At 36.9% G+C, this 14,724-nt stretch overlaps 1 protein-coding gene across 1 annotated transcript in view; it reads left to right on the top strand.

The window, feature by feature from the left end:
* The first annotated feature begins 2,018 nt into the window (after positions 1-2,018).
* Positions 2,019-14,724, top strand: part of LOC128996649 (uncharacterized) — a 249,939-nt gene continuing 237,233 nt past the window's right edge. The window contains exon 1 of the mRNA XM_054422069.1: positions 2,019-2,191. Coding sequence (XP_054278044.1) covers positions 2,093-2,191 — 99 coding nt within the window. The 5' untranslated portion in view covers positions 2,019-2,092. The remainder of the gene's footprint in view (positions 2,192-14,724) is intronic.

The following is a 14,724-nucleotide window of genomic DNA, read 5'->3' as shown; positions in this document are numbered from 1 at the left end:
AACCTAATGTTATCATGGGGAATATAACTGTTTCAGTGGAGGAGCCATGCAGCGCGCACTGTCACCGGCGGGGTCCTCCTGACCGCAACAAGCTATCAGCGGCCCTGGCTCCCTGCAAGTGTAGACTATAACTGGTCTAAAGTAACCCCCTGTTTCAGTGGAGGAGCCATGCAGCGCGCACTGTCACCGGCGGGGCCCTCCTGACCGCAACAAACTATCAGTGGCCCTGGCTCCCTGCAAGTGTAGAATATAACTGGTCTAAAGTAACCTTGTGTTGCAGTGGAGGAGCCATGCAGCGCGCACTGTCACCGGAGGGGCCCTCCTGATCGCAACAAGCTATCAGCGGCCCTGACTCCCTGCAAGTGTAGAATATAACTGGTCTAAAGTAACCTTCTGTTGCAGTGGAGGAGCCATGCAGCGCGCACTGTCACCGGCGGGGCCCTCCTGACCTCAACAAGCTATCAGCGGCCCTGGCTCCCTGCAAGTGTAGACTATAACTGGTCTAAAGTAACCTTCTGTTGCAGTGGAGGAGCCATGCAGCGCGCACTGTCACCGGCGGGGCCCTCCTGACCGCAACAAGCTATCAGCGGCCCTGGCTCCTTGCAAGTGTAGACTATAACTGGTCTAAAGTAACCTTCTGTTGCAGTGGAGGAGCCATGCAGCGCGCACTGTCACCGGCGGGGCCCTCCTGACCGCAACAAGCTATCAGCGGCCCTGGCTCCTTGCAAGTGTAGACTATAACTGGTCTAAAGTAACCTTCTGTTGCAGTGGAGGAGCCATGCAGCGCGCACTGTCACCGGCGGGGCCCTCCTGACCTCAACAAGCTATCAGCGGCCCTGGCTCCCTGCAAGTGTAGACTATAACTGGTCTAAAGTAACCTTCTGTTGCAGTGGAGGAGCCATGCAGCGCGCACTGTCACCGGAGGGGCCCTCCTGACCGCAACAAGCTATCAGCGGCCCTGACTCCCTGCAAGTGTAGACTATAACTGGTCTAAAGTAACCTTCTGTTGCAGTGGAGGAGCCATGCAGCGCGCACTGTCACCGGAGGGGCCCTCCTGACCTCAACAAGCTATCAGCGGCCCTGGCTCCCTGCAAGTGTAGACTATAACTGGTCTAAAGTAACCCTCTGTTTCAGTGGAGGAGCCATGCAGCGCGCACTGTCACCGGAGGGGCCCTCCTGACCGCAACAAGCTATCAGCGGCCCTGGCTCCCTGCAAGTGTAGAATATAACTGGTCTAAAGTAACCTTCTGTTACAGTGGAGGAGCCATGCAGCGCGCACTGTCACCGGAGGGGCCCTCCTGACCGCAACAAGCTATCAGCGGCCCTGGCTCCCTGCAAGTGTAGACTATAACTGGTCTAAAGTAACCCTCTGTTTCAGTGGAGGAGCCATGCAGCGCGCACTGTCACCGGAGGGGCCCTCCTGACCGCAACAAGCTATCAGCGGCCCTGGCTCCCTGCAAGTGTAGACTATAACTGGTCTAAAGTAACCCTCTGTTTCAGTGGAGGAGCCATGCAGCGCGCACTGTCACCGGAGGGGCCCTCCTGACCGCAACAAGCTATCAGCGGCCCTGGCTCCCTGCAAGTGTAGAATATAACTGGTCTAAAGTAACCTTCTGTTTCAGTGGAGGAGCCATGCAGCGCGCACTGTCACCGGAGGGGCCCTCCTGACCGCAACAAGCTATCAGCGGCACTGGCTCCCTGCAAGTGTAGACTATAACTGGTCTAAAGTAACCTTCTGTTTCAGTGGAGGAGCCATGCAGCGCGCACTGTCACCGGAGGGGCCCTCCTGACCGCAACAAGCTATCAGCGGCCCTGGCTCCCTGCAAGTGTAGAATATAACTGGTCTAAAGTAACCTTCTGTTACAGTGGAGGAGCAATGCAGCGCGCACTGTCACCGGCGGGGCCCTCCTGACCGCAACAAGCTATCAGCGGCCCTGGCTCCCTGCAAGTGTAGAATATAACTGGTCTAAAGTAACCTTCTGTTTCAGTGGAGGAGCCATGCAGCGCGCACTGTCACCGGAGGGGCCCTCCTGACCGCAACAAGCTATCAGCGGCCCTGACTCCCTGCAAGTGTAGGAGGTTGTCCCGTGGGATGACCGGGAGACGCAGCAGCTCCATCGGCTGTCGGTCGCTGCTACATCGTCGCTCCTCGGTGGGCCTGTGGTACATCACATGCCAGGATCCTGTCAGGGTAAGTTCAATGATTGATCGATTGATTTATATGAAAGGACTATAGGATCAGGTATGTTAGCCATAGCCCTTCGTGCAGTCTCCAGTTGCCATAACCTGTGTAAGCATATGTACTTACTTTTGTAATGACTTACCTTTATATTCGATGACGTCGGCTTTGGTCTGACTTCATGCTGGGTCCTAATAGTTCCAGCCCTATCACTCAGATACTTTCCATTGGTGATTGGAGGGGTTTGAACGCGGCACCTAAGGAATTAAAGACCACTCAACCAACTATCCCTCCAATGCTATTCCCGTACTCTTACTCATTTGATAAACTGCGTCATCAGGCTGAGTTGACCCATCGCTACCGCTCTAGTTTACAAATAATGTACAGTTAAACACCTTATTAATCTTGTGAGACAGTTCAACAACTACAATACGACAAAAAACGATAACTCTTAAATTTGTTATGACAAATACCCATTCAATTATTTTTCCACGCAATTGAGTCCACGCACAGGCACGTGTTGACATTTCTTGGTGTTTTTGTTACCGGTATTTCTTTCATTTGTGCTATAGGTGTCAGTTTAGTAATTATTTTAGTCAAAATAAAAAAAAAATACGGAGGAAAAATTGTGTTCTGAGGATTTTTTCGGGGTTAAATATCAACTCTTATTAACGGATAAATAGGAAACGTATCCTAGAGTACTCTACTATACCCTATCTCGACGGATATGTGTCTATATTTTTCCGTAGTCATGTTATTATGTACGTTAGGCTATGGATTATCAGTTAATCAATTTTTAATGTAGTCAATCTACTTTTAACAAAGGTAAAGGCAACAGAAATGTCCCATAAATCATTTTTGCAAAAAGTTTACAGCTAAAATTAGGTTTGCACGCAAAAAATGTTCACACGCAGAAATTATTACCTTGTTAGTAATTAAATATGCCTATTAATATCAACAAAAGACTTTTTAAATGCGTTTTCGTCTATGTGAATGTATTTTGTTATTAATATATACAAAAAACTGGTTTACATTATAAACTAAGTTTAGAAGAACATTCAATAATATTATTCTTAAAACATTTAAAGGGAAAACACAATTATTGAAATACTACAGGATCAATAGAACCAACTGGCCTTAGAGACTCAACTCCCTAAAGGAAATCTAGTTTTCCATTTGCACTTATTCACTTTGGTAAAGAAAAATGGACCGGCTGCACGCAAAGAAAGGTGATAACAGTAAAAAGCGTTATATACACCAACGCTAAACAACATGTTGCTTGTGTCCAATTTTACGTTGTTTACAGTTATAGCTTATGGATGGTGGTAGGTAGGGGTTTTACAAGATACAGAGGGTAGGTAAAATGAGGCTATTTCTGTGTGCACGCTTATATATAACTAAGTTATTTTCGAATGTAATTAATAGATGGAACTATTTGTCATTGAGATAATGCGTTAATTCGTTTCATAAACTACATTACAAGTACCGGGAGACCGAGCCATTGCTTGGTATAGTTTATTTTGATTGTAAAAGCATATATTATGGAAACTGACGTTTTATTTGCAGCTAATTTTGGCTTTTATTTAAGTTTCTTGGGAATTTCAATGTATTACGATGGAGATTTTAACCTGGCAATCAAAAAAACATTAATTTATTTTACAGTTGATGAAAGATTACTTTATCCTTAGGATTACCGCTTCCTTTAAACAAACATTCTTTTGCCAGTTTTTTTTTTTTTAATTATATTTACATAAAATAAATATTATATTATTAAATATTTATTTCACTGTTAAACCAAAGTTCACTGATTGCCTCAGTGATTCGGGGATTAAGTCCAAATTTGGTAGGGGAGAGCTAAGTAAAATAATCCAGTATTTGATCTGAACTATTTCCCCCTATATCCAATAACTTTCAGTGTAATCTTTGCTCAATAGTAGCAACTGACGTCTTTCTCTTTGTACTCTATGTTGTAATTTATATAAACACATGGAACAAGGCTTTTGTTTACCTTTTCATTGTTATTTTGTTTGGCACTTAGCAAACCATAAAGCCAATATAAATTTTTTTTATTACTTTTGTAGTGAAATATGATCTTTTCGGAGGCAGTGGCTGTCGAAAATCACGTTTTTAGGCCATAAATAAATTATTTACAATTGAAGGGAATCGTCGAAGCTGTTTTCGCGATCATTGTGCAAGCAAGCAAACAAACAAGCAAACATTACTCATTTTAAAGGATTTATGTTGGAGTTTCCGCAAGAGTAGAACGTATTTAAGAGAAAAAAGTCAAACAATATCGGGTAAACACTATTTAAATTGATTCTCAGCATGGTTTTGAAAGCAGAATCAGGTCACTGACTATGACGCGGTAGATGTTGAAACCTCGCATGGGTTTTATTGAGTTAGTCCTGTGCAACTCAAACTGCATTATTGACTGCTATACCTTTGGATACTTTGTTAAACTCTAACGCAAATAACTTTAACATCACATTCCTCTATTTTCATTTTGTATTCCTAATACTGGGACGTATTAAAGGATAATTACTATAGTGACTTAGCGCAGAAAATATGTTCTAGATTTTAGGAATATAGTCTTACAAATCACAATTTTATCTCTGTGTTCTAAAACAGTGGTTTAGAGCTCCTCAAGTTGTAGATTAGCTATAAAACAAGCTATACAACTCTCTTTGAGTATAACTAAGTTTGTATTGAATCCACAAATATAGCTATAAGTAACTTAATTTTAATTGATAGTGGTTTTGCATTTGTAATCTATGTGAAAAAGGCACCAAAATAAAATTTGTTGGTGTTTTACCACAGATCAATAAAAGACAATCAAATACATCTACGTACCAAATTTCATCAATATTTGTCTATAAATAAATAGGCTACAGTATTTTTCACGTTTCAAAACAAAAAGGGCCAGTTGGATTACTAACGCATAAATTCGTCCGATTTTTAAAATCTTTACGAATGAAATTGAAATTGTAAATAGTCCAACTGACTGCTCTAGACTAAACTGTATTTTTTTACTATGTACTAAGTTTACTTAATTATTGTAAACTTTCTTAATTACCAATACACTTTCAACATTATTTAAAAGCAAAAAGGAGGACAGCATAATAAAGTGAAAGCTATTGTATTTTGCCTCATCAGGGTAGTGACAACAAAAAAGGACAAGTTTGACAGGTAAATCGATGGTACAAGTGTCTTTACTTCAGACAGCCCTGCTAACGCCAGACACCACGTCTTATGTTTGAAATAATGGTACTTTCCTTTTATAGGGAACATTCATTGTTGTTCATGATTTTTTTCAATCCAATATATCCAATATACATTAATATTATAATATTAATGAATATAAACATATCAGCTGACAACTAAGGTAATAAATATTGTTCAGTATCAACGATTAATAGAATATTTTGCACCTAGGGCCGAAAATGAGGGTTTTTGAGAGTTCTTTTTTGAGTTCGAGACGAAATCGAGAGCCGCAAAACATTTTCGGCCCGTGGTACGAATGCTATTTATCGCCACACCGTTACAATTGAGAAAATATATACAGTAAATTCACAGAACAACGACTTTAAAGGTTATGTGAAGAATTTGAGTAATCAGCAAAAATAATAAATAGTTGCTAGGCAGCGGTGACAATAAAACAAGTCGATTGCAATGCATAAAATGGATACTGCTTGTGTATTTAATATAAATAGTCGAAAACTTAAAACGATCCAGGGCTTCAAAAACTTTTCGGTCCGAGGTACGAACGCTATTTCTTACCACACTATACCCTATTCACACACACTATACACTATTCACCACAATAATAATGCATACTGATAGTCAACACAACTACAACTTTAAGGTAATGTGAAGAAATAATTTGAGGAATCAGCAAAAATAATAATAAATAGTTGCTAGGCAGTGGTGACAATAAAACAATTCTACTGCAATGCTATGGATACTGATCATGTATTTAATATGCATTCATGTTTTAAGAAAGTAAGCGGGCAGCTGATTTTGCGACCTTAGGGATGTAAAAACCTGCTCGGTCCCCAAATGACGATGACAGCTGACATAAACAGCAATACGTAGCTTTCAGCCTCCAATTAGAGTTTGTAAACGGTTAAAAACATCATAGTGTGGTGGAAAAAAGTATATTTTGAAATTAAACTGCTCTGATCAATATATTTAATTGGTCGTAGATTACGTGTATAGTTTACCTAATGTTTCATGGGAGCACCCTTCTTTGTGCTTGAGCCGGTCTAGTGATATCGTGGTGGTGAAAAGTGTATAAGTGAAAGTATTGCATTGTTGTTTCAACAAGAAGTAATGAAAGTAATGCCTTACAATTACACCCTACTAAGCAATATTTGCATCGTATATAGATCTTCAAATTTTTAAATAGTCATTTTGGCCACTGTAGAATATTGAGTAAACAAAAGTCATAGACAAATAAAAATGCTAATGAGATCACAGATTCATTCCATGTTTTACAAATGTTTTATGTGTAAGAGACATACTAAGGACGACGGTGACGTTCAATCAATACCAAGGGTGCTCCAACACGTCCCAGTGATATCTGGGAATGTTAATGAGAACTTTAATTGGATTTGTCTGACTTGCATTGACTGTCAATTGATTACTTAGAACAAAGAACACCAATAAATGCTAAGGCTTGTGGTTTTAAATTACATTATAGGGTATCGTTTACTGTTACGAAATATAATTTCAGTATGACGCAAAGTTAATTTAACTTTTAATTGAATTATTAAATGTTAATTGTGTTTATTCTCAGGTTAAAAGAAGTACATGGTGTCACAAGAATAATAAGATTTAATTAGGTTTATTGACTTAAAATACGACTAAAGACCGCTAGTGTAAATCGTGTTGGTAGTTTATTTTTTTAACATTTCCACTCGTAGTATGAAAGCTAAGCCAATACTACTTATACGTTAAAAAAATCTTCATTTTGTTTGTACTACAAGATAAACATAAAACATGTAAGAGTGGAACGTATGGCTTTGAATTATATAGTTAAATGCCAATTACTAACATTATTAGCTGTACAGTCGTCAAAACACTTTTATTTTAACACACAAAAGCTAAACAATTTACCGTTAGCACAAAATATGCTGTCAACAGCCTTTTTCAAATAAAAATAAAACACCCCTATACAAAATATGTTTAACACAAAATTAACTACTTTAGCATGATTTTGAATGTACTATAACCTAAGCATTCTACAATACATCTATTAGTATAAACTATATAAGTAATATAAAGTGGCCATTAGCAACATTGCATGTACAACAATTTAGCTTTGAATTAATTTGTTTTCCTATAACAATGAAAGTAGGCCACTCGAAGTCATTATTTACAAGAAGAGTTGAAGTAATGGTATCGATTGTGTTGGCAATCTATTTGATTGTAGCTTGTTTGCTGAAACGTGTTTTTTGTCATTTCATTCGTTATTCCTAACTATTGATGATTAAGGAAAGAAGTATTGTAATCAAAGATAAACTCCTTTGTCTGTAGGTGGTAACCACGACCAATTAATGACATTATTTGTATACTGTGTGTAGTTAGGAGAGTGAACTGGTTTGTTGATAGAGTAGAGGCTTCGATACTCATCTTCACAGGTTCGTATACCACCAATTAACAAACGCATTCAGTGATAAAGCCGCGACGCTCTAGGCCTAGTCTGGGCGTGTAAGACGGTCCCGGTAGAACCAGCGTCCTTGGATGCGAATGTAGGTATTTAAATAACCAATAAACGTAACTGTACGATTAAAAATACCCGAAAAGGCTTACCAATATCACTAACAAAACCGTACATGCATAGCACGACAATAAGTTGATGGTTCTAGATTTGAAATGTTTTCCACTAAAGGAAAAAATAATTAAACTATTAAAGATTATTTTACAGTGTCAATTAAGCTTTAAATATGTCTGTAATGTTAAAAGAAAATGATTTTAACGTACTTAAAAGTCATGTAGAAACATGCACCTATCAAAACGTACTTTAAATTTACGGAATTTGAATTGAACTTCTTAATAACCTGTTTTAAGGTTGACAGCTTAGACATTAGGACATTATTCTGATCTTAGAATTGGAACACATACAACATGTACAGCATTTTTTAGCTAACGTGAAAGGTAAATGTTACATATATCCTAGAAAAAAGCTACACTGAACAAAATATAGCAGTATGAAATTACAAAAACCGAAATATACTGAGGAGTTGTTCTCATCAATTGGGGAGATTATTTATTCCTTATCAACTGTTTGTAATTGGGGACCTACTGTGCACAATAGTGCTTTGCGTGGACTTATAATTATTACGTAGTTCGTAATATGGACTAAGTCAATTAGTCCATTACGTTTTGCTCAGTTTTATTACTACAGATTACATTGGAGTCCCCAACTTGGTTGAAGAAGGAAATTGATTTACAACTTTAGAAGTAATGGTTTTGTTTGTTTCAGTTGGGAATGTTAACTATTACATAACTTAGATTTTAACTATGCTTAAATTACTCGGAGCACTAAATTACAGAGTTTACAAATGATAAACTTTACTCTGCACTCTAGATTAAAGATTGAATAATTTTTGTCCTTGTGGTTTTTTAAACTTCACAAAGCCTCTGACAGGGGAATAAGTTACTTCCCTTTAGTTCTTATTTTCTTGCCTGTGACAAAAGTACTATAAAAATATAATACTTAATTATAAACGAAATATGCTCCTGAATGAGGAGAGAAATACAGAATATAATTTCAGCTAGTTTCAACTCTTAATTGCCTTATTAAACAGTGTGAATGTTGTCATTTGCTAAACAGTTTGGTAAACAACTATTTTTTTTGTAAACAGCCATTGGTGAATGAGGCAAATACAGTATTCGTTCCAATTGTAATGGCTCATTTCCTACATCGTATATTTATGTAAGCTCGAATAAGCTATTACATAAACGATTGAAATATTTTGGAAAACTATAAAATATTGCAAAACATTTAATTCTATTATTTCATCGAGTTCCACTCTAAGACTAGTCTTTCCTACGAATAAAAAATAGTAAATTTCCCCTTTAAATTTAATCTACATAAGTGTGTTTGCTGGCTGTACACTAAAAGGCAAAAAAATTGTGAGACAAAAACTGATTAAATGCCAAAGCAGTTTGTGGATTGGAGATTATAACTTTGTCGAACTCATCAGGAACTTCACAGCCACAACGCTTCCCTCTCACATTCAACAGTTAATAACCACAAAACGGTCACTCCGCTGCATCGGTTCACACGGTCGTTATTCCGTTTAAGATTTTACTTTTTGGTCTGTCTTGAAGTGAGATAACCCTCTTAATCAATTAGTTACAGTATTATTGACTTGAAATCTTGCAAACAAATTAGGGAAGAGGGTTAAAAAATATCACTCATCATTAGATGAGTGATATTTTTTTTAACTAACACTTTAATCTTTTTTAATTATTACATTAAAAAAGTTTAAAGTATTAGTTGGTAAATATAAGTGAATGTATAGTGAAGTAATTGTGCATACTTCCCAAACGAAACTGGTTACATAACAAGCAATAAGGCTTGTTGAAAGGACGGAACTATTTGGTTCCGAGATTGGGTCACGTACGACGACTAGAACCAGACAATTGTACGACTCAGGACATTGTAAATGAGGTGGGCAAACATGCAATGTGTGACCGAGTACATCTGTGTATCCTGCTTAAACCCAGCGAGGTATTTTACTCACGTTTAGTGGTTTAGCTGAGGTAAAGCGCTCTTCTGTTTTGATGTCTCTATTTGGTTTATTGCATTTTTAACGCATCCTTTACGTCCTAGTAAAACCTTGTGACACTTAACAGATTTTCTGTGCAAAAGAATATTTGATTCAGGCTGAATCATTGAAACGTTTCACACATTACTTCAAGCTAGACTTAGAAGGTCGTATAATTATGAATGAAATGAACAAATTAATTAAATGGGTCGCGGCCTTATTGTATAGCCTACCATTAATCATTTCTGGGATTTAACATGAAACCTTGGGAACCGAAGCCCTGTGCACCACATACTATCTTGCTACCTTATTTTTTTATAATACAAAATTGGAATTATTAAGATTTTGGGACAAAGCCATTAATATGAACAACAATGAAAAATGGGAGAAAACCTGGACAATTTGATGTAGGCCTACTAAAAAGAAAATTGGCCTACAATCATTGGAAGCAATTATTGAAAGAGCCGATTTGCAAACTATGGAACCTAGGAAAGTCATAGAACACCACCTAGTAGAAGAAATAGAAATAATGGTTTTTATTTTAATTTATTTACCGATATTTTGCATAGGCTACACTTTGCCTTTATATTTCAAGTTTATAGATTTGATAAAAATACATAAAAATGTTCATATGTTTAAAAAATATAACATTTCAATACAAATCATATAATGTATTAATGCATTATGTATCGTCTAGTATATTTAAATGACTAGTCAAAAGAATTTCACAAATAGAAATGCAAAGTTACCGATTGCTAAAATAGGAAAGTTCAACAACAGCTTTACAGTGGAATGGTTAGGTTTTAAACAGAACTAAAATAACATTTGTTGAGTATCTTTTAAATCATCCTACCTTAAAAAGGATCCGTACATGACAAAAAATTAATTTGCATTTTTCTACTTAACTCTGAATTTTAATTAAAACCCTTATTAATTAATCTATGTTGAACGTAATTGCGAGCTTATTTAAGATCTCTTAGCAATTTAAATAACTCTTTTGTCTATGACCTATTAAGCAAAACTACTATTTATGTTTTTATTTATTGTTTTTAAGCTAGCCTGACTAAAATCTTTGACAGAATTTACAGAAAAAAGTGCCCTAAAAACTATTCATTTTTTAACCAATTTTTTGTGAAAATAATAGTTTTTGGTGCACGTTTTTTCTTTGGATTCTGTAAAAGATTGTAGTCAATTAATCAGTTAACCACTTAAACAATCTACAGCGTTTACAAATTAATTTGCAAACCAGTCATATTAAAAAAATTGTTATTAAAAAATTATAGTATATCTTACATAATATTAGCAGCGAAGAAAATAAATTACAGTTTTGGTTAACACTCTATTTACTGTAACATGGTTCAGTTTTATGTTGGCTGTAAATTTAGTAACTGTAATGTAGTCTAAAATAAAACCAATGGCCACTTTGCGTTCTATATTTCTAATTTACCTTCCAAGTTTTCATTTTGATTAAAAAATTAATTTTTGGAGCAACACAAAATATGGATAAACCCAAATAAATTATAGTATCATTAAATATATATTTTTGTGTCTTCGTCTCGTCAAGGTTAATGGCGCAAGTAAAAAATCGACGTTTGCAGTTACATACGCAAAATAAATACATTGAAAAAATATAATGGTAGAGAAAGTTGTTTGAAAATATTAGTAATTAATTTATAGACACAGATCAGAATATTGAAATATTATAGCAGCGCAATTTTTGAAGCTTTAATCAAAATAGCATCATGATGATAGGCTAATCGATAGTATTATCCTAATATAAGTTAGTATAAGATAATATAAGTTAATATAAGATAGTATATTGATAGTAGTCTTTACCTTGAACTATCCTGGCAGTGTAAGGACTGTTTGATTGTATTAAATACAATTATTAACAAGAACTGTATAAAACTCAATTTAATCATTTCATAATGTTAGCTTGAACTAAACAACAACATTGAATTAAACAAACATAATAATAAATAATTCTGAACATCTGTGAATCTTAATAACATATGTAACAGTGGTCCCCCCCTTAAAGTTTTGTGCGTAGCATCTGGTCGACGTGTCGCCTCCAAGTTTGACCATCATCCATTCTAACGTAATAATGAAGATTACCATCTTTAATTTCAACTGTTCCCAAGGCCCACTTGTCTCTTCCTGAATAATTTCTGACTTGTACGCGGTCCCCAGGATTGAATCTTCGCATTATACCTTTTGGACAGGTAGGTTCGTGTTTTCCCCGAGGCTTTAGTAGACTTAGATAAGTGCGAATCTTTCTATTAAACATGAGGAAATATGAAGAGGTTCCCGTTGAATTAGGAGCTTGGCGGATCTGCATTAGAAATCTATGTAATTTTTCATCGATGGTCCCAGGTTCATTTTCCATACATTTAAGTGATTTCTTTACAGTTTGAACAAAACGTTCAGCCTGCCCATTAGATGAAGGGTGATATGGTGCAGTTGTTTTATGTGTAATTCCACACTGTTCAAGGAAGCTAGTAAACTCTAAGGAAGTAAACTGTCGTCCATTGTCTGACACAAGAAGATCTGGTAATCCAAAAGTAGAAAACATTTTTCGCAACTCCTTTACTGTCCAAGTAGCTGTAGTACATTTCGTAGGCAATACTTCTACCCATTTGGTAAATGCGTCAATGACTAACAGGAAGTAAAGTCCATTTGTAGGGCCAGCAAAATCAATGTGAATCCTTTCCCAAGGTCTAGTAGCTGGTATCCAAGGATGGTTCACTTCTTTTTGTGGTGCATTTTGTTTTTCTCGACACGCTCTGCATGATGCAATCATCTCCTCGATATCTTTGTCTTGTCCTTTCCAATAACAAAAACTTCTGGCTAATGCTTTCGTTTTCAATACACCCATGTGTCCAAAGTGTAATTCATTCAAAACAGTTTTAGTAAGAGACTTCGGAATCATAACCCTCCATCCCTTGAGGATACAACCTTCATGAAGACTCAGTTCACCATCGTGAAATCCAAGTTTTTCAACAGACTGGCCATTTTGTAAAGCGTGTACTATCTTATTCATTTCCGTGTCATGGGAAGTTTCTTTTGCTACCAACTTATGATCCAAACTCATTTGATTTATCTGACTTGTTAGGAAAACATCAATTTGGTCAATGCAGGTACTATTTTGTGTCTCAGTAGGAAATCTAGAGAGAAAATCAGCGTTTCCATGTTCATTTGATCTTCTGAACTCAATGCTGTAATCAAAGCCTGATAAATAATGAGAATAATTGAACAAACGAGTTGCAGACATGGATGGAAGATTTTTTTCTGGGTTGAAGATTTTGACTAGTGGTTTGTGGTCGGTTACGAGGGTGAATTTGCGACCGTAACAATAAGGAAAGAACTTTTTTAGGCCCCAAATAATGCCAGTTGCTTCCTTGTCTATCTGACTATATTTTTCTTCAGGCTTCGTCAACGTTCGAGAGGCAAAAGCAATTGGTTTCTCGGTCCCATCAGGAAAACGGTGTGATATAACAGCGCCTAACCCAACAGGAGATGCGTCTGTAGCTAATACTAGTGGTAGTTCTGGACTGTAGTGGCAAAGAACAGTATCACTGGAGATAACTTTCTTGATTTGTTCAAAACTCTCTTCACATTGTTCATTCCAAACGTATTTGTTCCCTTTCTGTAAAAGTTTATGTAATGGTTTCAGTAGAGTAGCTAGGTCTTTTATGAATCGGTTGTAATAGTTTACCAAACCTAAAAATGTCCGGAGTTCGCTTACATTCTCAGGTTTTCTTGCCTTAGTTAGGGCAGCTACTTTGTCCATACATTTATGTATACCTTTTTCATCAATGACGTGACCCAAATAATGTAATCTTCTCTGGAGAAACTTGCATTTGTCACGATTGAGTCTTAAACCTTTTTCTCTTAGTTTTCCTAAGACACTTTCCAAACGCAGAAGTAGTTCCTCTTCTGAATTTCCCTGAATGACTATATCGTCAAAGAAGCACTGTATCCCCTCTAGGCCTGCCAACGTCTTGTCCATTGTTTTCTGCCAAATTCCAGGAGCAACTTTAATACCAAACATTAATCTATGTACCCTGTACTGTCCCTTATGCGTGCTTAAGGTTTGAATATTTGTACTATCACTGTCCATTTCCAAATGAAGGTAAGCATTTCTTAAATCTAGTGTACAAAATAATTTTCCACCATTCATGTTGACAAATATGTCTTCAATTTTGGGAATAGGGTGATGTTCATCTTGGATCTGCTTGTTTACTGTCACTTTGTAATCCGCGCATATTCTCACATCTCCGTTAGGCTTGACTACAGGAACGATTGGTGTTCCCCACTCAGATTCTTGAGTTTTAGAAATTATTCCTGCTTCTTCTAAGCGGTCAAGTTCTTGTTCCACTTTCAGTTTTAATGCGTACGGTACAGGCCTAGCCTTCATAAATACCGGACGAGCCCCATCGACAAGTTGTAAGTGTCCAAGTTGATCTGGAATCTTACCGATACCTGGCTCAAACACATCCTTGAACTTCTCTAAAAGATTGTCAAGACCACCTACTTTTGGGTATTGTTGTACTGCCTTTAGTTCAGCCCAGTCTAACTGTACTTCTCGCAACCAATCACGACCAAAAATTGCGTCAAGGTTGTCATCCACGATGTAAAGTTTGCCTGTAAATTTCTGATCCTTGTATGTACAATGCACAAAAACAACTCCTTTTGGTTTGAAGACTTCTCGAGTGTATGTTCGTAGCTGCACTTGTGTATGAAAAATTTTCCTATTAATCTCAAGTTTCT

This window comes from Macrosteles quadrilineatus, unplaced genomic scaffold, assembly GCF_028750875.1.
Source record: "Macrosteles quadrilineatus isolate MER2022 unplaced genomic scaffold, UCM_ALF_1.0 Scaffold_6__1_contigs__length_79288215, whole genome shotgun sequence".
Taxonomy (NCBI): Eukaryota; Metazoa; Arthropoda; class Insecta; order Hemiptera; family Cicadellidae; genus Macrosteles; species Macrosteles quadrilineatus.
Note: the sequence above shows the minus strand (reverse complement) of the source record. Positions and strands in the feature narration are given on the sequence as shown.